Source organism: Tachypleus tridentatus, chromosome 1, assembly GCF_004210375.1.
Source record: "Tachypleus tridentatus isolate NWPU-2018 chromosome 1, ASM421037v1, whole genome shotgun sequence".
Lineage (NCBI taxonomy): Eukaryota > Metazoa > Arthropoda > Merostomata > Xiphosura > Limulidae > Tachypleus > Tachypleus tridentatus.
In genome coordinates this window covers 47094401-47119722 of record NC_134825.1, presented here as the reverse complement: position 1 = coordinate 47119722, position 25322 = coordinate 47094401, and the positions used below count along the sequence as shown (strand labels likewise).

General features: G+C 31.9%; 1 protein-coding gene across 4 annotated transcripts in view; it reads right to left on the bottom strand.

The window, feature by feature from the left end:
• The window catches only part of ABCB7 (ATP binding cassette subfamily B member 7), a 57857-nt gene extending 34469 nt beyond the window's left edge, over positions 1-23388 (bottom strand). Inside the window, exons 1-6 of one of the 4 annotated variants that reach the window (XM_076495951.1) lie at positions 22938-23097; positions 21257-21325; positions 20931-20981; positions 18681-18881; positions 5445-5577; positions 1073-1259 (exon numbers count right to left, since the gene is read on the bottom strand). In XM_076495951.1, coding sequence (XP_076352066.1) covers positions 1073-1259; positions 5445-5577; positions 18681-18764 — 404 coding nt within the window. In that variant the 5' untranslated portion in view covers positions 18765-18881; positions 20931-20981; positions 21257-21325; positions 22938-23097. Of the gene's footprint in view, positions 1-1072; positions 1260-5444; positions 5578-18680; positions 18919-20930; positions 20982-21256; positions 21326-22937 lie in introns of all 4 variants that reach the window. The other 3 variants (XM_076495925.1, XM_076495943.1, XM_076495933.1) reach the window with 3 other exon arrangements.
• Positions 23389-25322: the final 1934 nt, after the last annotated feature.

Here is a 25322-nt window from a genome sequence, read left to right as displayed (position 1 = left end):
AAGTACCTTGAAGAAAAACATTTATAACAGATATATAAAAAAAACCTTTGTCAATTGTCCCAGTTGCATGTACCATTAATATTATATTTATAAACAGCATGATATCTCTTAATTAAACTTTAAATGTTTAATATGATTATAATTTGTTTCTTTGAAATTAGCAATCTGAGCATACAGTTTGTAACAAAGCACAAAGCTATATAACAGACAGTATGTATTGTGCCAACTATGGGTATTGAAGCCAGGTTTCTAGAGTTATAAATCAGTAGACTTAATAAGAGCAACATTTGTCTATTGTTTAAACTTCTATAATACAAACTATTTATCTTAATATTTACATATGATCTTACTAAATGGATTTAACAGTTGTTGAACTTGTAGCAAAGCCACATCGAGCTATTTGCTGAGTTCACCGAGAGGAATCAAACCCTTGATTTTAGCATTGTAAATCCATAGACTTATCACTGTACCAGCAGGGGACACTGAACTTTAGTATACAATGTTTTAAGAATTTGATGCCAGACACACTGATATTAGTGCAACTGTTTTCAAGGATGGCACATAATGCTGCTAAATTAGAACTTGTATGAAGAAATAATAACTTTCTAAGCTTAAAAAAATTAAATATTCCCATGCTGACTTCCTAAGTTATGTTAATTTTATGAGCTGTTTGATCAATGATTGAAAAGAAATACCAAGTGCTAAAACAAATCTAATTAACAGCTGTGTAATTAAAAATAAAATGTTTATTAGATGCCTGTGATTACCTATAATGTCAAAATTTAGAGAATTTTAAATATCAACAAATCTTTAATGCATACTTACATCAGCATTCAAAATATAAATAAAAGTGATGAGACTTTTAATAACAAAATAATTTGACAAATAAGCTGTACAATAAATCAGAAATGATTAGCAAATTGGTCAATTCTTCAATTGAGATTTTTTTAACCTTAAAATAACAGCATGTGATAGGTTACATAACATGACCTCTATGTTTGATATTAACAATATATACTGGTTAAATATGGAAATTATATCAGTATAACAAAAAAATCTGATACACACATACCTAGTTCCTCTATCTATTACTTTTGATAAGGCCCCTGTTTGACGTGAAAGGTGAAAACTGAGATCTAAGTCATGAAGATGAAGAAAAACATTCCTGGCTACATGACGAATAGAACTGTGAGCTACTTTAGCAAATACTGCATTCCGTAACTCATTAAATAATGCAGCTCCAGCTCGGGCAGCACCATCTACAACATTAGAGAGTTTAGAGTTACTTAAGTCTTAAGTACAGCTTTAGTTTGATTTACTTCAAGAGGAAGTGTTCCTCAATACTTTATTTGACTTTCTTATGAAAAATAAATTTGCAGTCAAACAGTGTAAGGATAGATTTGAAATAAGTTTTTCTTTCCTCACAAAAGCTAAAATATTTTGCAAGAATTCTTCAAAGTTATATTGTTGGTTTTACTGCCAATAATCATTATAACTATTATTGATTAAAAGTATACTTAAATACACTTTACTGGAGTAGTTTTGATAATTAACAAAATAAAATAGACAGCTGCTATGTGTTCATGGTATCTTACTTTTGTAACAATGAACTAGTAACTTGTGTGTTTCATGTTGTGGTTAGCTGAAAGAAGAACAGAACAAAATAAAACTATTAATAATTCACAAAAGCAGATTTAAGTAACAAATGATATTACTCAATCTAACAACTGACAAACAGAAATACTAAGTTTATAAAAGGCAGACCAAACTAAAAAGTGATCTGTTCATAAATGTAAAAGAAAAATAGAAACTACAATACAAAACAACACTTGTAAAACTGAAATACAATGTAAACAAACAGAAAATTAAATAGCTCCATCTGAACTCTTCTTTAACTGGAAAAGGTTCATGAGAAAAATTAAAACACAAAAAATTCAAATAAACCATGATGATTTAAATAAAACTGGTAAAAGTATTAACACTTCACCAACTTACTCTAGTTCACATCAAAACATTTGTTGTTCAAGTAATCTGATAATATAAATAGCATCTCAATCACTACTGTATCTGTCACATCCCAGCCAGCCTGATAACCCCTGCTATTGGGTGAAAGGTCTTGTCAGTACAGGATACAGCAGATATAGTGTGGTTGCTGTATTTCATATACTCTACTTTACTTTCATTTATAACTTCTTATAATGGCTGATATATACTGCTACAATCTACCATTCACCCTATAATATACTGTACTGACAAATTAAAAGAATAATAAGTTTAACCTGTGTATACATACTAATTTTGGAGACAATTTAACTTGACCTTTATATAAATGTGGGCATATATAAAAATATACAGGTATGATAAATTTCCCTCAGATTTGTTTTATAAGCATGACTTAAGAGTATGATAATAAATAAAAACAAAAATAAAATATTGTCTAATTGAAGAAATATATACAGTCAAGTTTTAATTTTAAAATAAAACAATTTTAAAAATAGCATTTTAATTTTCAATTCTCACAATATCTTACAAATGTTACAAAGGCAGTGGTTAAGCATCAGTTCATTCATTTTACAATTTAATGATTATTAAATCTGCATTACAGCATTGAAACATGTTGCAGCAACTGATGTAAATATAAAGATTCAATTAATTATTTTTGTTGAAATTCTTTGTTTGTTTATTGATTGAGCTATATGCTATGTTCACCACAGGAAATTAAATCCCAAATGTTAATGTTGTTAATCATCATGTTAAAAAAATCTTTGGAAATTTTTTAAATGCAAAATGAATTTGTAAGTTGATTTGTGATTTGACAGCTACTAACATAAAACTTTGTAATGTGTTGATAAGTTAGGGTAAAAAATGTTGCAAAAAAATGCATGCAAAAATCTTAAATGCATGTTCATTTTTTGTTCCATTTTGGAAATAATGTGCCAGGATTATGCTACACTGTATTAAGTGTGATACCCAAAACCTTATACATGTACCTTAATTTTAAACCCCAACTTTATTCTCTTTTAACAATACTATGAACTTACATTTTGCTAGAAAAACTCTTAAGCAATTTGTGTTGTCTATCACTACAACTTTTACTCAAAGTAAATTCATACTTAGTTGTTTTTAATGTACATGGGAATAAAAGCATCTTTTGATGAAAGTAGTAGTAAACATATGGAAATGTTACTTAACCCTACTATTACCACTATATCAAACAGCTGTATACATTCTTATAATCAACATAACTTAAGAATTGTTTTGACTAGTTTAAGTAATATACCTCTGCTGTATTGCAAATAATAACCTTATGATTAACATTTAATTAAATATTATAAGGCAGAAAATCAAAATGAGTCTGTAAAAAACTGTAAATAAAAAATTAATATGATACTGTTCTTCTCTCTGTCAGATAAAATGTTATTGATTGTTGCCAAATAATCCAAACTTGGATGCAACAATAAAAAGCAAATTCTCTTGCTCATTCAATTCTTTGTGGTACAATGACCACATTTGTTTTTTTTATTTTATTACCTGATATCTACAGCAGGTGCCAAGCATTTACAGATCCACTGAGATAACTTATGTACATCTTAATATTCTCATGGTGGCATTTATATCTGTATTTACAGTAAGTTTATTGACAAGATCTACATTAATAATTTTTTCTTTGTTGTTGTTAAATACTTACCCAGAGATATTTAGCATAATCTTTGAAAATTTTAGTTTTCTATCTCAACCATGTATATCAGTAGTGCCAGTTTCAAGTATCCTCTTCACAGTTTCGCATAATTCTTCTACTAAAACATGGAATTTTACTTCAACTTTTCACATGCAGTATCCTTACCCAACCAAAACTTTAGATTATGACATGCTTGACATGTAGTATTTCAGTCCTGGAAGTCACAGACAGATCATTATACTACTACAGGATATAGTATGACTGCCTGTATTTTTATAGGCTGTATATTGATGGGTCTCATTTCCTGATTGACTGGATGACAACCATTTACAGTGTAATCTCTTAACACAAGACTGAACTCCAGCACAATTCATTTTCTCACAATAGAGGGGTTTTATTTCCTGCAGTATTTACCTCTTGCATCCTTTTTTTCACTGTTTATATAATAACTCACAATAAATATACATATATATGTGTGTGTGTGAAAAAGTGTGTATTTGCATGTAACTATATGGTCCACCTTGACTAGTTTTCACTACTACACTCTGTTACTTAGTTAACCATTTTGGAAAAGTTTTGTACAAAAACCATGAACTTCTCTGTGAAAGGATACACGTTCAATAACACATACTGTATCTTTGAGATTTCTTAATATATCTTCATATAAACTGGCAAGGTTTTGTTAAAAATCTCAAGTATTTGTTAAACAAAGAATGATATTATATTTTTTAAGTCTTTCTACTAAAACTATGTTCCTTATCTATTGTAGTCATTTGCCATCATGTACTATAAGCAATTATATGTACCTGAGAGCAAAATTATGCACCAATTTTAAAATATCTGTTACAAGATTATGGCATAAAATGAACTCTTTCTATTGGTTAAAAACATTTGTTAAATAAGTACATGTGGCTTGTAATTCTCAACTCTAAGCACAGGTGGTCAAGGCACTAAATGTACTTTTTTACTTAAAAATACACGTACAATCATTGTGTAATTGTCTGATTTAAGTTTAAAAATACAAAAGTTCAGATCTGTGAACGACTGTGTATCATGTGAGAGAAAAAAAAAGTTTAAGCATTTTTTAATGTTACTTTTGAAACAAATGAATTAAAGCTTATAATATGTTTTAATTAGAAGTTGTATATTATATAATGTTAATGTAACTGATATATGTTAATAATAAAGCTGTTAATATTTTGAATTTAACTTGGTGGTTTTTACAGAAAGAAGTTTAAAGTAGTACTCAGTGTAAAAGGGTTAAAAGTTAATAACTACAGTCAACACTGGCCTGCTGGATTTGAACGTCTACACAATAACTTAATAACGGCTTTGCATTATATAAAGGATCTTAAACATTATAAAGTGACAAGGACTAAAAAAAAAAACCTTTATAGGAAAGTGTTCATTAATACAGATTTGAGAATATCAGTGTAATACACACACACACATTTATACATGTTATTCAATTAACTGCAAATACTGTCCAATAGATAAAAAGACTTGAGTTTCAAAAAAACAAATAACCATGAAAAATGTCTAACTGAATCACCCAACTGACATCTTATGTCACATTTATTGCAATTAAACATTTCTCCTTTCTTTAGAAATGAAGAGGACATTAAAACCTAGCAGGGCTCTTTATAGATATACACATATATAAAACAAACATAGTTCAATATTTTAAAATTTGAATAGAAAGTTGACTTTAAGTTGACTATTTTATTCATCTTAAAAAGTAGAAATAATAAAAGAAACAACTTACACCCTAACATAAGTGTTATGGACATGGTAATAACTGTATCAGTTGGATCAGAAAGAGATAGGGTCTGGCCAGCATGACTGTTCAGAAAATCTACAGCATACTTGAATATAAAAGGTACTTCCACATTCAGCAACTGTTTCAAGTAAAATATTATATTTTTTTATTTATACATCAAATAATAATTGAACATCAAAAAAATAATTCTTAATACAAATATAACAGTCATTTTTGCCTTTCCTCATATTAAGTGTCCTACTAACTGTTCAGCAATAACAGAAAAAGGAAATGTATACAGAGTTGTATCTGAGGAAAACTCTGGTTTATTTTCACTCTTTTTAAACAAGGTTCATTCAAAGTTTAAGGAATCGAAAGATTGAATACTTAAGTTATTAATTTTTTCTTGTAATATATAAAGGAAAAATTAGTGAAGTGTTCAGAGGGTATCTATCTATATAATGTTGGCAGGGCCTTGAAATAAACAAATTGAAACAAGTTTTAAGTTTTTTTTAAATTACAGCCCAATTTTCTAAAGAATGAAACTGCAAACTTGAAAATTACCTGACTTTGGAAAGACCTAGGATTTTGATGTTATTTATTAAAGTAATAGTAAGATATTATGTAAAAACCTAGTAAATTTACATGAAAACAAGGTGCTTGTATACTTTAATGTTAAAATCTTCCTCATATGAAAAACATATATCTGATAGATACTTGTCTCCATTTATAGAAAACATATCTTCTACAAGCATCTGCCTAAGTGGCTTGCATGCCACCAGACTTGAGGCATCTTCTACCTAATTGTACATTTTAATATGAACTGTAGTAAACACACAATGATTTCATAATTCAACAAACATTCTTCGCCAATATGAGGAGAAACAATCTCCACACACAGAACACCCCTCGTGCACTTGCACTTGTGATTAACTTTTTGACAACACAAGACAAAAATTAGCACTGGAAAGGATGAGTAGGAATGTGTGAGAGGTGAATATCTATCACAAATACATTTTCATATTAGGAAACTGTTAACTTTGAGACAATAACTCACTTCTGTACACGGAAAAGCTAGAATCCAACACCAAATTGGTAAAGGGACTAGTACAATATTTTACCAGGATGAGCTTTCTAAAGGCAGGAATTTCATAGAGGCACACACATAGAAAATGAAGTCTTGTCTCAACCAGGTATACTCTTTGTACAAAACATAAATGGTAAAAAAGCAAATGAGTCCCATGTATTGCAGGAACAAGCACAATAAGAACAAGGTAATCCAAGCAACTGCACATAAGTGACTGGCAAGCAAGTATGTGTAATGTAGTTGAAGAGTGTTCAGACTGTGCTTAGTGTGCTCACCTCAACTTTATAGACAATAGCTGCAGGAGGGCACATCATTACATATCTGTATAGTGTATGTTCAGCTCAACTCTACTGAACACACCCTGAATGCAAAAATAAGACAGGTTAGGTGTGGATCATGTTTTCTGTACACTGTATGCTCTATTCAACTAAATAGACTCTTGCTGCAGGGAGGACACAAGTAACATGAGTTATGGTTTAGAGAGAAACCCTCCTATACAATGAGTGTCACCACTACTCCAACTCTTACCATATTGTAGTAAACCCAAAAATTGAGGATTTTCCATAGTTTTTTTTACCATCCTAGAGACAAGAGTATTAAATACTCCATTTAATGAAGAGGAGGGAAAGAATTCATTTTTTAGAGGCCCAGAGAAGTTCCAGGTCCCTGTTGGACCTCAAACTAGAAAGATCTTGTACTGGAGCAATGAAATGGGTGACTACAAGACTATCTAAAAGCTATCTGACTGAGACATATAAAATATTTTCTCGTAGGTATAAATAAATTTCATTTTTAGTATTGTGAGAATACTCATAATTAACACATATTTACCAGTCTCCAAATTTCATGGGATGGGATGTCTTTTCAGTCATATGTTTATGAAAAACCTCTAAATAAACTTATTTATACATTAATTATTTATACATTAATAAATATTACACAGGATGAAAAACAAGAAAATTGTGTCAACTACCACCTACTTATAAATCACTACTTGAAATACATTGTAATTAATAGTTTACCGTAAATAATAATGAAACTTCAAAATGTATCAATCACATTTACCATTGGTACCAATATCTTGTAGCCCAACTCAAACAGTTTTTATTGTCATGTTCTTTTTTTTCACTTAAAAGTGACAATATGCAAGAAAAGAGTTAAATGTATTTATTGGTTTGCAAAGATCAAGTCAGTGACTATTGTGCAGTGTAATTACAGATGCCAGTGCCAGAATAAAGTCTTGGGTTATGTTAAGGATATTGTGCATCACAAACATCTACAGCAAACCTTACAGAACTAAAAAGCAGGATCACAGATGCCAGTGTTATTGTAACTGTGAACATGTTGTGGGCAAATGTAAAATGAAACTGATTTTCAGCTAGGCATGCTGAATGCTATTAGTGGTGCAACTGTGATATGTCAATAAAAAATAAATAAAAAACTATCTGAACTTAGCTACAAGATGTTGAAAACTGCATGGTTGTATTTCTTTGTTAATTTTTGAATTTTTAAATAGGAAAGATAATTTTGGGCCACCCTGTATTTTAAATTAGCACAGTAATTAACACCAGTATCTAAAAAATACAACAACTTTAAAACAATTTAACAAATACACTTGTAAGGTGGAAGAGGTAATGAGTCTCAAGCATTGTAGTGATGCACTTGTACACAAGTAGTCAGTGAACCTGTATGTGTAGTATGGTTACAGCATAGTCAGATCATACAAAGTGTGTACAACTGGACAGACTGCATTAGAAGGATACACTAGAATGACTAGATGGTTGAGGGGTAACCCATACTACACTAACAATGTAATCAAAACCTTATTTCTTAGTGTCATGCTAAAGTCCAATAAATGAGTAACTTGACAAGGTACTTTAGAGAACAGGAACTGGTCAGTAGCAAGGATATCCCATAGTCCACTTGATGAGGGAGGGAGAATTCATACACAAGAAAGTATCTGAATCCCCAATGAATACCTGCCAAAGAGGTATTTTACCAGAGACAATGTAATTGGTGACTGCAAAGCCCAGTATTTAAAAGTCAGCAAGAGTGAGCCAAAGAAGTAGACAGTCATTTACCTGATATCTCTTTCCAAGATAGTTCATAATACAGGACAGTCTAGACTAGAAAATTACAGTAATATTTTATACCACAAGAATATCTCCAGTGGTCTTGAGGAATACACTCTCTCAACAGTTAGCACTGACAGAGCCAGAGTGTATGGGTTGAACACTTTCCATTACCCCTGGCTCGATATGGATTTTTGGAAATACACATTCCTTGAGAAGTAATACCAGCCACTTGGTAGGATCCTAGTAGACAGAAAGGAATAGAAAAAGAAAATGCATGTACATATCTCAAAGATGGTGGGTTGATTAAAGAAAGGCAACTGGGAAATCTCCTGTGGGAGAGAAAACAGCAAAATGAGAAAGATAATGTGTGACAAATATGCAAGGAATTGACCATGTGCTCACCTGGAGGAACTTATCTAAAGGCTAGCATTAACACCCAGGGTATTGATGAGTGGCAGTGCAATGTGCACTACTCATTAAGAAGTGAGGGAAAAGAGGAATGTGAGTATAGATACCAAATTGTTCTAGAAAGGAATCAGCATTAATTCTAATATCAGACAAACAAGGAAAGCAAAAGTAATCCAAAGTATTGGTTTCATGGAGTAAAAAAAAAAAAAAAAGAATCAAGGTACACAGGTGAAAGAGAAAGTAAGTGTTATACCTGAGGATTCTTATCCAAAAAAGAGTTTGGAAGGTTGAGCATTCTCTTTGACCTGTAAGTAAAGGTAACAGACAATCAAATTTATCATCCTCCTGGTCACTTTAAAGCTAAGTAAAAGAGAAACTGGTCAAGACAATGTAAATTATTCATTTGTTGTATTTTGGCATAAAAGAAAGTAAGCCAATGGTTCAAAAATATTTCAAAACATGATGAAGTTTAACAATGTCACTATTGCTAGTGATATTTTCCAGCATCAGGGGTAAGTTCACAGAAAATACATGTCTAAAATGGTGCCACAGCTCACAGTTGTAACAACAGCATAACAGTGAAAGGTGAGCTATTGTGACTTGAGTATCACAAAAACCATATAATGGTGAGACAGTCCCACACACAAAAAAAAATTAAAAAATTATGGCCAATGCATAGCCTAGCCAGGACAACCTTCTCCTTCTGATCTTTATAGAAGTATGACAGCCAAAGAACAATAGAAAGTTTGATTAGAAACAGTTGCTATCATGTTGCTCACTCAAAGTTGACTTCCAACTGGAATGAAGCAGAACATGAATACAGGATTGTAATCCATATATGTGACAGGCACAGCTGTGACAGCATCAGGACAGACAGACTTAGCTGGGGTGTCAGTGGACAGGTGTTCAGAAAAACAGGATGGAAACAGAGGAGAATGGGCCAGTCATCATTGAATATTGACAAGAACAACTTCCAACACTTAAGAAAAAATTGAAGGAGAACCAGACAGACAATCAATAGCAGTAAAAACTGACTAAGTGCATAAAAATATTTAAAAGAACCAGCACTGAAGAAAGGTTGTGATTCAAGAGCATACACTCCATGGCATGACCCTTCCCATCAATTTTAGCACCACCTTAAAGGGAATTTTTTGCTACTAAAGTCTCCCAAGATGAAAAAGGAAGATGGCAACTGATTTACAAAGCATCAATGTCTGAATGATCATAAGTCTCTCCAGGAGGCAGGTAAAGAGAACTAATGGTGATGGTATGACCCAAGGAGATATGGACAGCTACAGCCTTCAAGTAAGTGGCACAACCAAGGCAGTAAAAGCAGTACCATCCCTTCATGGATTCATCTATCACACAACCTGTCATTTCTGTATCAGGAAACCTGATGAATGATAAATGTATTGGCAGGTTTCAGGACTGTTTCCATTAAGGAGAGATACACAGTATGATATGAATCAATCAAATCCTTAACATCATCCAAATTAGAACTAAATCCTGAATATTTCCTACAATATCAAAGTGGCCAATTTTGTTTAGGTGGTAGAGAAAGAGGTGGTAAATCCTTCTGTTTATGACTGCTTTTTTTGCTGCAAGAAGGTCTGTCAACCTGCATGGATCTTGTCCTGGGTCAAATGGGGAGGTCTTTATCATTATAGGTAGATTACAATGACTGAGAGCTAAATGAATAATCATTCTGCATCTCAGGGCTGAAGATAGACCAAAGCAGATAATGGAAATCAGGCCAAAAGGAGATGGACCTGGACAGACCCAGGAGACAAAAAAGACACAAGTAGACAAGGACTTGTCAACTTGTTTATCAACAGAGAACAAAAGACTCTTCATATCGTTTAAGAACAATTCTGTTGGAGGCAAAGTAGAATCTAGTACAGCAGTATATGTCCAAGAAGGAATAAAGGATACTAACTTCTGAGAAATGTTATGTAGAGGATGTAAACATTGTACCTCTTTCTTCTTCACAAATTTAAGGCAACATGAAAATAAAAAAAAGATGGGAACAATCACAATTGACACAGTGAGGGTCCAGTTGACACTCATAAGAATCATTGTCTTTTTCACCACATGGAGCACACATCAAGGAACCATGCCTTTGAATGTCTAAACTATCAATACTGGAAACATTTAAGAGGGTCAGGAATAATGGTTGTACCTTACAGTTAGGATAGCTTGCCTTGACAAAGGCAGATGACTGTAGCAATGCAAACACCAAAATTAAAACACTGGTCAGTAACACAATTCCATCCTTCTGAGTGGAGATACAACACACAGAAGAAACTCCTTTGCTGAAGAAACTACAAAGGACCTCTGGCTCATGGATGTTCTTCAAATCCCTGTCAATGGGAGGAATTTAAAGTAGCATGAAGAGTGACCTCAATGGGTATATCCCCAAAGGCCTTTGACCTAAAGAAGAGTTTGCTATGTGTAGGTGTAGATGATTCTAACAAGATGTCTCCAAAACACAACTTCCTGCCTGTCTTAGGAGAGCTAGCAAACCCCTCTTTTCAATTCTGAATGACAAAGAGACATTTGTTCTAACAATTTATCAGGCAAAAAACGAAGAATCAAAAATTGAGATATAGGAGCAGTCTGTGGTGATGACTGTGTAACAGAGCCATCTGGTAATTTACCTACATAAAATCCAGTAACCCTAATTATCACAAATGCCAACCTTAAATAAAGCTTGCCAATTAATGGAATTTACTAATTTTTTAACTGCCAAAAACATCAATTACATTCAAATGATCAATAATAAAACGAGAATGATTTAATGCCCATTGACCCCACCTACAATGAAATCCTATTACAACATGCACTACAATACCAAAGCATCTTGAGCACTCTACCCAAACACGAGCATCAGAAACAATGTCCACAACACCCACTGAGAACACCTAACACTAGTACCCAGTGGCTAGATCTAGCCAAACAGGGCCAGCTGATTGACCCTGGGGAACCCCAAGACCACCTCTCTACAGGAATTCAATGCCAAAGTGGTATGTTTCAATATTCCAGACACCACTCAACCTTCCCTTTATGGGTCACCTCACACAACAAACTCATGGGTGGATGTTCAGATTCCAGATGAGGCAAACTGAAAATACAGAACCTTCTATGAGAGGTTCCCTCACCATTGGAATCTACTTTGAGGGAGGAACATAAGGTTTGATTTGTTTTATATTTTGCTCAAAGCTACACAATGGCTATCTGTACTAACCTCCCTAATTTAGTAGTGTAAGACTAGAGGGAAGGCAACCAGTCACCATCACCCACCAACAACTCTTGGGCTACTCTTTTACCAAAATAGTGGGATTGACAGTCACAGTATAATGCCCCCACAGCTGAAAGGGCAAGCATGTTTAGTGTGATGGGGATTTAAACCTGTTACCCTCGGATTAAAAGATAAGTGCCTTAACCACCTGGCCAGGAACATAAGGAGGTCCATTATGCATTAAGGAACCCAGAACATGCTGCACAGTAGCTGTAATACCCTCAACAGTGAATAAAAACCCAGAAGCCACAGAAAAAATAAATAGTGTCTTTTGTAATGATGAGAAAACCCACTTGAGAGAAAATTATGTATGTAAAAACAGCTGGTATGAGTAGAGAAAGCACAAACAAAAACTCAACATACTAAGAAACCAAATAAAAACAGCCATAAAACTATGTTCACCAGATAAAATTAATGATGAATTAAACAAAATAAAACAATACTTCATCAACATCAACACATTTCCTCTACAAACCATAGAAAACATTATATGCACACATCTAGACAAAAAGCAAAATCAACTAACAAAAGTAAACAAACCCCATGATTTAAAAAATCATGAAACCATATACTGCTGCATACCATTTATTTCTGACATCAGCAGAAAAATAACCAACATTTGGCAAAAACTAGTAGCAAAATATGACATTCCAGTTAATACCAAATTTATTCAAAAACTAGGCACAAAACTATTCTCTATACCATGTAGAAACTACAATGACAAACACAACACTTAACATTATTTATAAAATACAATGTGAGAACTGCCACAACTTCTATATTGGAGAGACAAGTTGAAAAATGGAAACCAGATTCAAAGAACACAAAAAGTCACCTTCATACGTTTTCAAACACTGCAAATCAAATAAACACAACATAACCATAGAAAATACCTAAATACTAAATAAAGAAACAAAGATAAACAAATGCAAAATTAAAGAAGCCTTACTTGTGCAACAACTCAAGTCCAAAATAAAGGAACTCAAAGGAATACCTTTAAACCTATATTAAGAAATATATCCAACATCTAAGCATGCCCTCTACATTCCTACACTCAATTACACAACTGCCTTCAAACATGTGATCAGCTATTGGTCAATTACTTTTTTTTTCTTTATGAACCTGACGATGACCGAAAAAGGTCAAAACGTTGTTCGCTCCTCTACACAGTACTTTCTCTACTCATACCAGCCATTTTTACATGTATAAATACTGTGTTTGTAAATTCTAAACTTACACAGAACAAAGTAGAAAAATAAATGTTATTGAAGTTTTTTGAAACCAAAGTTAAATTAGAATGAAAACATGTTTCATTAATGATTGCAAATTTTAGGAAATTATACACAGAGTATTAAATTTAACACATCCATTCAAACTGATACTGAAGTACGGAAGTTATTTTAAGTGAAAGTGGTTAAGTGGAAATTGTGTCATCCTCCTATTGGTGGAGGGCTATTGTTCATAATATGTCATCATGCACCAGCAAAATTCAAGTTAAACCTATGAAGTTTAAGAGGGAGTTATCTCAAGGCTACAGGCATGCAAATCTCATACACACATAAGGGATAAAACAGCTGAGATACTGTCTCAAAAAAAAAAAAAAAAAAGCAAACCATGAATGTAAAGTAACCCTACCACTGATGCTAACAATAAAAATCTTATCTATAAATATCTTGATGATATCACACAAAAACTCAACTATTAATATTTACCATTACATTAATAATGCTAACTATGAGAGTTATAATGAATATTTGGTTACTATCTGGTATTCAACCTACAACACAATAATCTGAAGTATTCAATCTTGTTTGGCATTTTGTTGCATTTTTGACAATGTTTTATATTATTTAGCACAAAAAAGTATAACCTAAAACTTACTATATATATTAGATACAATATATATCAAATAAGCTACAATAAAAAAGGTCAATTAATTAACATTAGTAACATACAATGATATTAATAAAATTAGATATTTTCTTGCATAAATTACACATTTATTAAATAAAGTTATTAGTAACCTCTGCAAATCCATTTAGAGACTTGAAATAATTTTAGTATAGTAAATGAATACTAAGTTTTCTACAAAGTCATCTTTATTGATAGTTAAATCTATTTCAATCAGTGTTTTACTAAATAATAAGCAACTAGTTCTTTAGAGGAACTTAATACTTTGAGGTGTTTTTACACACAGCACTGTCTTATTAAACTTCCAATCAGTTATAATAAAAAATATTAAGTAAGCCTAAGTATTTTTCTTTAACATTCTTATTAAATTACATTCATATCAATACAACAAATTAAGTTTACTATTCATTTATTGAAGGAATACTGTCAGGATTTCATGTATCAGCTGGATTCTTTACATTAGGTGTCTGTGACTTGTTAGCAATAAATTTCAGCAATAAACATACAGCATACAGACTACTTGTTTTAACAAACATGTATACAAATATTCATTACACTGCTGATTATCATAGTTATATCCAGAGCTTTAAATAATTCTTTTTTTTTTTTCCCATCAAAATCCACACAGGCTGGTTCAATTAATTTAGAACACAATTAGAAAAAGACAAATTATTCTTGTCTACTTTATTATTATAATTCAATCTATGATATTTTAACTTTCAAAATCATCGCTATAAGCTCTTTATGGAAAACTCACAATCATCATAGTCTAGATCTAGCTCTATTTATCTAAATCAAACTACATTTTAGATGTGTGTTTATAATCCAACAGTAATCTAGAATATTTGAAACACTACAATATTTTTATGGCATGATAATAATCAAAACAACAAAATCACTTAAACGGTTATAGTAGCACAATGCAATAATACAACAATCACAAATTCGCAAAAACTGGACTACACAGCTATGATTACTTCACAGTTACAAACACAAACCTATGATAAATTAGTTTCAGAAAAATTTCACACTCTTGCTGTACTTAACTGAAAACAGTCATATATACACTGCTGGCCAAACTCTTAAGGCCAATAAACATAAAGAAAAAATATGCATTTCGTATTGTTAGACTCAACCACTTATTTGAGTAGAGCTTTGAAAGATGAAAATAAGGAAATGGAAGATATGAATAAAAAACGATTTTAGCATTTAATAGGGAAAATGTGAACACTATGAAATTAGCCTAAATACTAGCTGGTCAAAAGTTTAAGACCATACTGAAATGAAGCGTTAATCAGTAAACACGTAACGAAATTTAGTCATTTGTGTTCAATATCCAACATTCTTTTTACATTGGGTAAAAACATGGCAAAGGCTATAAAGTTGATAGAGTTTGAACATTGCAGAACTGTTGAGCTGCAAAAGGAAGGTCTCTCTCAGAGTGCCATTGCTGGTGAGATTGGGCATAGTAAAACTGCTGTTGCAAATTTCTTAAAAGACCCTGAGGAATATGGAATGAGAATTTCAAGTGGTCGGCCCAAGAAAATTTCGCCGGCATTAAGCAGGAGGATTCGACAGGTTGTCCAGCAAGACACCAGCCAATCGTCAAACCAGATTAAGGTCCTTATGGACACACAATGCAGCTCAAGAACAATAAGACAGCATCTACAAGAGAAAGGCTTTAAAAACCGTAAACGTCTAAAAAGGCCACGCCTCCTTCCACACCACAAAACAGCTCAGTTAAACTTTACTGAGAAGCACCAAAAATGGTACATAGAAAAGTGGAAGGTTTTGTTCTCTGATAAGAAAACATTTAACCTGGATGGTCCAGATAGCTTCCAACATTACTGGCACGATAAGGATATCACACCAGAGACATTTTCTACACGACACAGTGGAGGAGGTTCCATCATGATCTCAGGTGCTTTCTCCTTCCATGGAACAATGGAGCTTCAGGTTATACAGGGGCATCAAACAGCAACTGGCTGCAGTGGCATGTTGGAGAAAGCATCCTTATTGACTAAAGGCCCTCGCTTGTGTGGAAATAACTGGATCTTTCAGCAGAACAACGCTGCAATCCACAATGCCTGCAGGACAAAGGACATTTTCATGGCAAATAATGTGATTCTTTTGGACCATTCAGCATTTTCGCCTGAACTGAACCCCATTAAAAATGTTTAGGGATGGATGGCAAGGGAAGTCTACAGAAATGGACATCAATTTCAAACAGTGCATGACCTTCGTGAAGCCATCTTCACCACATGGAATACCATTCCAGCCAGCCTTCTGCAAATGGTTATATCAACCATGCCAAAGAGAATGTTTGAAGTTATTCGCAATGACAGCCATGCAACTCCCTACTGAGACCTCTTGTTGGGCATTTCCTACCCTGTTTAGGACTTCTTTTTGGTATGGTCTTAAACTTTTGACCAGCTAGTATTTTGGCTAATTTCATAGTGTTCACATTTTCCCTATTAAATGATAAAGTTTTTTATTTTTATTTTCCCTTTTCTTATTTTCATCTTTCGAAGCTCTACTCAAATAAGTGGTTGAGTTTAACAATGAAAAATGCATATTTTTTCTTTATGTTCATTGGCCTTAAGATTGTGGCCAGCAGTGTATATATCTAACATATACAGTAACACTAAAATATCCTTAAACTTCAAGAGTTTAAGCTTATATGCAAGAGTTGTAATTTCTGAAAAAACTTTCTCACAAATGTTTTCAGATTCTTAGAGAATTTCTGACCCTCAGATTATGAGTCGAACACCTTAATCCACCTGGCCATGCTGGGCCCCAGCTTTCCTGGCCAAACTAGAAAAAAATTGCTTGTATACATTTTAGTAGAAAGATTTAGTGATTCTTATTGTCAAACATAAATACATCTGTGATACATTATTTTCAGTCACATTCCAAGATTATGAATACAGAAGGTTACTAAACTGCGAATAGTAAAAATGTTTCATTTGACAGTACAATGACAGTTCTGCAATCCTCATTTCAGAAGCATGCAATATCCATTTTAAGTAACAGGAAATGGAGGTGGCAAGACTGCAGCTTTATTTGCTGGTTGCCAAGGCAATTAGCTCATGAATCAGTTATCTAGACTTGCACCATTCAGCCTCTTCAGTACAGTTTTGCAAACAGAATGGTTATAAACAATGTCTCTAAATGATTGCTTATTATACATAATAATAAAATAGAAATATACTACTACTGTATATTTCTCCCCTTTCTTCTTTATTTGTCTATGATTAACATAAATGTTTGATCTATCAGTTTCTAATACCTTTCTAACATTTGATATTTAAATTTCAAGCTATTATTATAATTTTTTTTAGTATAGAATGGCTGCCATGCAGTGAACTAATGCAAATTTTTGTTGATCCAGGTGCTCTTGGCCTGGATACATAAGTTCCCATTCTGTTTTTTGTGAAATTATTTTTAAAATGTTACATGTAAATAAAATGAGTTTTGATATTAAAAAAATATTGGAAACTAAAATAAATAGGGTATATACATATTTATTACCATTTAATACATGAATTAATTAATTATTAAATAATTAAATTACAATTACTTTTAGGAAAGAATAATGTTGTTGCTTGTAGAAGTTCCAACTGTTTGGGGTGAAAAAATAATAATAATGAGCAAACTTTTCCCATACCTTCTAAAGATATCAGGTCAATGCCTACAGTATCAAATAATGTCTTACTACTAATCAATAATTAATAAATCTCAACCACTTTCATTGTGATGACAAACCAGTTTCATAGCTTAAACTATTTAATGTAATTTCCCTAACATCCTAAAAACTTAAGCCATGGATTTAATCCATGTTTACATTATTTCCAAATTTAACAAGATTGAACTCATGTTCTAATGTAATATGGGTAATATGTAAATAATTACAAAATGAAACTTTTACAGACTTTATTATAATATGTCAAGTTCTTGTATTTAAAATTTGACAAAGAACTACAATATGGAATAGTATTTGATCTTCACAATATCTCATTTCACACTGGCATACAAAATGCAGAATGGAATTTTTTTCTTGAAAAGTAAAAATGTGCTTAAATTTGGATTTTTCCAAAATTTTAAACTAGCATGTAGTAACCATGTCTCTCTTAATAAAAATGCACTGTGCACTAAATTATGCATAAATGAATTAACTGCTTTCTGACATTTAGAAGTAATAAATAAACTTATTTTTAAAATATTCAAATATTTAAAAAATTATCTGTTGTGATACATATACAAAGCAATTAAAAAGCATGGTCAAATCAAGTATTTTCCCTTTTATCTGCAAAAATACAGAAAAGATTACACTTCATACAAACATTGAAACTATACTTCACTTATTTCTACAGCTAACCATTATCAAATACAGCAATAAAGAAAAGACATGGTGGCAGCATTGTATGGTTAAAGATCAATATCATTAAAACTTGTGTACAAACCTTGGCTCCTACTAGTAGTCCCAGAGCCACAACAACTCTTCCCTTGATTCCAGGTTTATCTTTAGGCCATAAGTAGCAAAACATTTCTTTGAGAATTGACCATGCCCCTATTTCTTTGGAAGGAGTTCCTAGTTTTAAGGGAATTTTTCCAGATGCTCCAGGGTGAAAACATTCTCGAACAATTATATGTTTCTGTTCTTGCTATGTAAGTAGATCATTAAACTTTTCATCACTCATTCTGCAAGTAACAATAAGTCAAGTTTAGAAAATTTAGGAAATTTTAAATAAATCTATCCTGTTAATAGCCAACAAATTCTGTTTTTAACATTATAATATCATATTTCATGTTATAATAGCAATGTGCACATATATGTACACACTAAAAACAAAAATTAAAACACGCACTATTTATAAAACCCATTAGTAAATTTGATTTTAAATTTTAAAAACTATAATTCAGCATTTACAAGACTGGTTGAGAGTAAACAGACAAAATTGACCACATATGTTGGCTGTTAAAAATGCATACTAAAATTTAAAACATTCAATAACTTCATTCTGTGACTGATAAATATTTATACAAAATTAGAATTTTTTGTTGATTAGGAACAACCATGTTTACTTGAAAATAATTCTTCCAATTATTTATGCTACCATACATGAATGCTAATTTATAAACTATTACTGACTTGTTCATATACAGTTCATTACTTATTGCATCATGTTGAATAAGTTCATGTAATGAACCCATCCAAAACATTAATTGAAATCATTCATTTTCTATGTAAAGTATGAAAGGAACTTAAGCAGTAATTAGTGGGATTAAATGTAATATTTATACCTTTGTTTAAAATTTTCTGAATGATTCATTTGTTAACAGCCCTGTAATCTTAAAAGACATAGGCTCCACAAGCAACTGGGTGAATACTTTAGAGTAGCCTTTCTACTAATTTGAAAAATAGGAAGTCTAAGACTTCTGTAGCATCTATTTTAGAATTCACATCAAAAAACATGGAGGTCTGTCAATGAAGTTGTGCAACTAGGATGATAAAAAACACCATAATGTATGTTCCAAACCAGGTCATTTAAATTGGTCATCTGTTTACTGTTTGTCTTGTTTATCTGTGTATGCAGCATTGTATGGGACACATGTTAAAGTACTAGAATAATGCTGATGTGTTCTATTTTAAGCAATTATACAAACAGCCAAATGAACACACATCTAACAATACTAATGATAAAATTGACTTATAAAAGTTTTGATTTAGTTAATTAAACTAAGTAATTCACAATACAATTTAAAGTTTTAAGTCTTGGTCACAATATAATAAAAAATACAGTATTTTTTAAAGTCACAGCAATAAAATAGGATTGGTTTAGTAACAAGAAACAAAATTTCTTGGTCTACTGATACATGGGAGTAAAGCATTGATGTCAAGGAATTCTTACACACTCAGGTTTTCTATCCATAGGTAAATTTCAGCATATAGTATACTAGGATATTAAATAACAGGTGGATTGTAAAGAAAACCTCACTTTCTTATTTTTTTTTTTTTTTAAAGGGAGGGATATATACAGACAAAATTCCATATGTATGTCTTATTGTTTTATAAATGTATGTATATGCTAACCTTCTGTCCCTTGTGATATGTGACTGTAATGACTATACTTGTACAGAACTCAAAACATTTAGTTAATGAAACTTTCCCTACTAATACATTTGATCTACCTAACATTAATTCATACTACAGACTATAAATGTAGTGTAAGCCTGAACCAATTATTTTTAATCTTTAAATTCAAAGAAAGCCTGTTTTGTCACAACATTAATTCATTTATATTTCAGTAAAAATGAGTAATGACTTAAGATATTTTTGTGATAAATTTTATATTTCACACAATAAAAGGAAAAAATGTTAATTTTTCAACACATGGTAAACTTAAGTCTTATAAAAAATTAACCTGTTAAGCAAAGCATATAATGAATACAGTTTAAAAACAAAATTTGTAGCTTAAAATCATACTTAAGACAAATCATAAAAACTAAACACCTATTACCACAAATGCCAATCTCAAAGAAATCTTAGTAATTAGTGGAATTTACTAATTGATTAACTGTTAGCATCATTTATCAATTATATTCAACTAACAATTATTCTCACACAAGACTTGGACAGTTGCAATAACAGGAAATAATAATAAGTGTATATTTCAAATCAATAATTTTCCTTAGTTTATTAAGACACTTACCAATTAAGCTACTTAGATATCATAATGGCTACAATCCAATTAAATGGATAACTGGAATGATAAAAAATAGTATTAACTGAACATATTAATTTCAATTTGTTGATTAATCTTCATGGCATTAATCATTTTAATATTAATTTTGATTAATTATTTTATGCAATACTAACTGGCATAAATGATGCTCATATATATTAAAACTATAATCACTGAATTAATAGTTGAACTAAGCCAGCTCTAACCTCAATCTCAAAGTTGTTCTTTGCAAGAGAAAACACTCTGATTCATGTAAACCCAGTGTTAAATATCTGAAGTTAGGAATTACTTACTTTTTGAAACAAATGAGTTCTAAAACTTAGATTCCCTACTGCTATCCTTCTAGCACAGAAACTTCTGACCTGCAATACCATACAATATTCACTCAATCATTGCAAAAACACACACATAACACACAAAATCAGAAAAATACAAATACATCTACCAGTAATAAAAACACAGTGAAAGGTACCTGAAAGCACACAAACAATCCATATCATTATTATAAAATATGTAAAACAGCATTCCAGGCCCTAAACTGATCTAGGACTGTACTCAGTCTCACTACTGCTGTCATAAGAAATTCTGTTAATCAAGTAAAAATCTTCTGTAAAGGATGGCAAGTAGAGCTGAGCAGTTAACAATCTATCTACATTTATTTTATATAATAAAATACATAAATAGTATCAAAATATAATCTCTTGGAAAACCTTGTTTCAATGTCTTAATATAAATATGATTCATCTAATATTTAATTTAAACTATGAGGTATACGAGATAGCATAACATACATAACAATAAAAATCATAACTATAAATAAACCAGAAATTGGTACCTTAGAAAGGATTAATCTAGAAATGCTAATACTATCCACACAGACCTTGTATCTTGCTTAAAGACAGTGTCAAGTCTCTTTCAGGTACACAACTTTGTGGAAAGTTACGAAAAAATAAGAAAAATACTGCAGTGCATTTATCAAATATTGATTGGAACTCTCTTATGTACCTATTTCAACCAATTTTTCAAGCTAATCGTCATAACACTAAATAGATAACATAAAATTATTTAATATGTGGATCCAAATAGTACTGAATGGTACACACAGGATCAGTATTTTCAGGGTTAGACAAAAAAAAACAACTTATTTTTATAGTGTTTACTATGTTTTACACAAATATTATCGATTATGAAAAATTACCAATGATCGATATTTCTTTATAATCTAGTGTCACTCCATTATTCATTTGAACTTTATGAATTATGTAAGAAAGTTGAAATTTAAAATGCTTTGGTTCAGTTCACATTTAAATCACATTAAATACCGATACTGATATTTATATTTAAATGTTGGAAGAGGTTCAGAATTTTAAGGATTCTGATTTTTACTTTTACGTGAAATGCCTCAACAATTTACATGCATAATTTAACAGGTTTGCTGACTGGGTTAGGCTAGACTTTGAATTTGATAATATAAAATACGTGTATCAAAATACGTCAGCATTGCTTTGTAGGTACATCTGTCCACACCAGGTGAAACAATGAAACATAAAGCGACTCTCTGCTGTATTTATTTCTACTTTTAACATATTCAAAGTTTCAGTAGCCTACTTAGTTATTCCTCTGTCAGTAAATATTTTTCACCTGCTAAATGAAGCAAAAACATATTACGTACAGGCGTAAGAAACTATGTTGGCTAAGTTTAATTTAGAACGCAGTTTAAATTCTAAACATTACCCATGACAGTAAGTAATAACACAAAGTACAGCTTATTAAACCGTTTATTTATTAACATTATTTCTTGCTGTTGTTCTATGCCTAATACAACGTAAGTTGGAAGTTAGTTTGAGGTTGAGACCACCTAGATCACCTGAACTTAGAAATCAAAATACTGATCACATTAGTAATACCGGTGAAACTGGAATTAGGCTAAACAAAAAGTGGATACTGAAGTTGAATTTTAGTTTGTTTTTTTACCTGACGACATAGATTACTCTTCCCTGTTTTGTTGAACAGATATAATCTACGAAATGTACAAAAACATTTATATCTGAAAACTAAACTATTTGATTTCCAGCACAAAATTCCTTTTCCTAAAGTAATCCCAGCCATATCACACCATATACCCTCGTAAGAACGAAGATACGCGAGACTTTGCAACGTTGAAATTAAGACTGATTTTGTGTCGTAGCCTACACCACTAACCAGCTTTAGCACGTAACAAAGTCACAGACATCTTACTACATCCGTAAAAATCTTATTCCGTCAAACTATTAATTATTTTGCAATAATTTGATCAAGATGTCTTTGATTTCTGCCCGCCGCTAGTAGAACGGTAAGTCTACGGATTTACAACGCTAAAATCAGGGATTCGATTCTCATCAGTGGGCTCAGCAGATAGCCTGATGTGACTTTGCAATAAGGAAAACACAAACACGTACAGTTCTGACGCTCCTTTTATAAAGGCCAAATCAAAAAAAAAAAAAAAGAAGCGACTTTGTTATGGCAACCACACACACACACAATTAACAACGACGATAAAAGAGACGAAAGCTTCGCAAACAATTCTTACAAATCAAAGATCCCACAACTGAAACACAAATAAATACACTCAAAAACAAAATCAGAAAAGAAGTCCAAGAACTATAACAAAATATTCTGGGATCATTTTTGCTCAAAAGTAAACGAAGAAACTGGCCACAAACACTTCTGGACACACTTAAAAAGATTCATAATCAAAGAAACACAAATATTAATTGTCAACCTCTGGAAGAAAACAACAACATTAGCTCATACAAATCGTGAAAAGGCTGAAACGTAAAGAACACGCATACATTCCGAACATTAAAAGAGCCAGATATGAATACACATTTCTTCATTAAGGTGAACACATATATGAAAGAAAACATAAGATTATTCACATCATTAATTGATAAAAAAACACAAATGATAATTATAAAATAGTTCAAATTACCAAACAAATTAACAAATATAGAAGCACAACAAACAATCAAAGCAACTAAATACAAAGCCCTAGGAGAAGACTGCATACAAAACATCTTAAAAAACAAAAACAAAAAACACTCTCTTTGTTCAAACGCCTCACAGCCCTTTTCAACCGATCAGTAAATTTTGGTATGTCCCGGTTTCTTATAATAAAGTGATAATACTTATATTCCACAAAGAAGAAAAGCCGACAAATAAAAGAAATAGCTACAACAATATCAGCCTGACCAATTGTATAGGCAAAAATCTTAGAAAGAATAATTAACAATAGATCCTCCACATTTCTTGAGATCAATTCAAAATTATTGGATTGCCAAAACAATTTTAGAAAATTCGTACGTATTACTGATCTTCTAGTTTGCCTAAAAGGAACAATTATAGTCTTAATAAGAAAAAATGTACTGTCGTATGTTTTCTTGACATCAAAAGAACAATCGACACTGTACGGCACAATTGTCTAAGGTTTTGTCTGTCGCAAATGGAACTACAGCACGGTATTAATTTCTGACTTTCAAAGTTTCTATACAAAAGAAAATGCAAAAATAAATGTTGGAGGAACCCCCTTGAAGATATATATTCTAGAAGTGGGTGTCCTTCAAAGAGGGGTACTTAGCCCTACCTCATTCATCATGTATATAAGCAATGTACCTCTAAAAGACCCAAATCTAGGCCTCTCTAAACAGTTTGCAAACGGTGTTGTGGTCTGGAAAAGTGCATCCACACTCTCAATAGCCGCAACAAGTTTACATTCACAAGTAAATAATATAGTAGAATACTGCTGAAAATACCATACAACAATTAACATCCCCAAAAATCAAATAGTAATCTTCAGAAAAGTAACAAAACCAAAAAAAAAGACACAGCCAAGTTATACATGAAAGGAACACTTACCCAAATTGCAACCTTTGCCAAACTTCTAGGACTAATCAACTATTCCAAATTGGCGTAAATTAAACATATAACCAATGTTCTAAAAAATGTTTGGAAGCGCTCATATTATGTCAGGAGTCTAACCAGGAAAAAGTAATGGAACTTCGGCAGACAACATAACTAAAATATATAAAATAAGCATATTCCAAAGTATGGAATGTACCTGCCCAGTTATGGTAAACTGTTTGTTTTGTTTGTTTGTTTTGGAATTTCGCACAAAGCTACTCGAGGGCTATCTGTGCTAGCCGTCCCTAATTTAGTAGTGTAAGACTAGAGGGAAGGCAGCTAGTCATCACCACCCACCGCCAACTCTTGGGCTACTCTTTTACCAACGAATAGTGGGATTGACCGTCACATTATAACGCCCCCCACGGCTGGGAGGGCCAGTATGTTTGGCGCGACCGGGATGCGAACTCGCGACCCTCA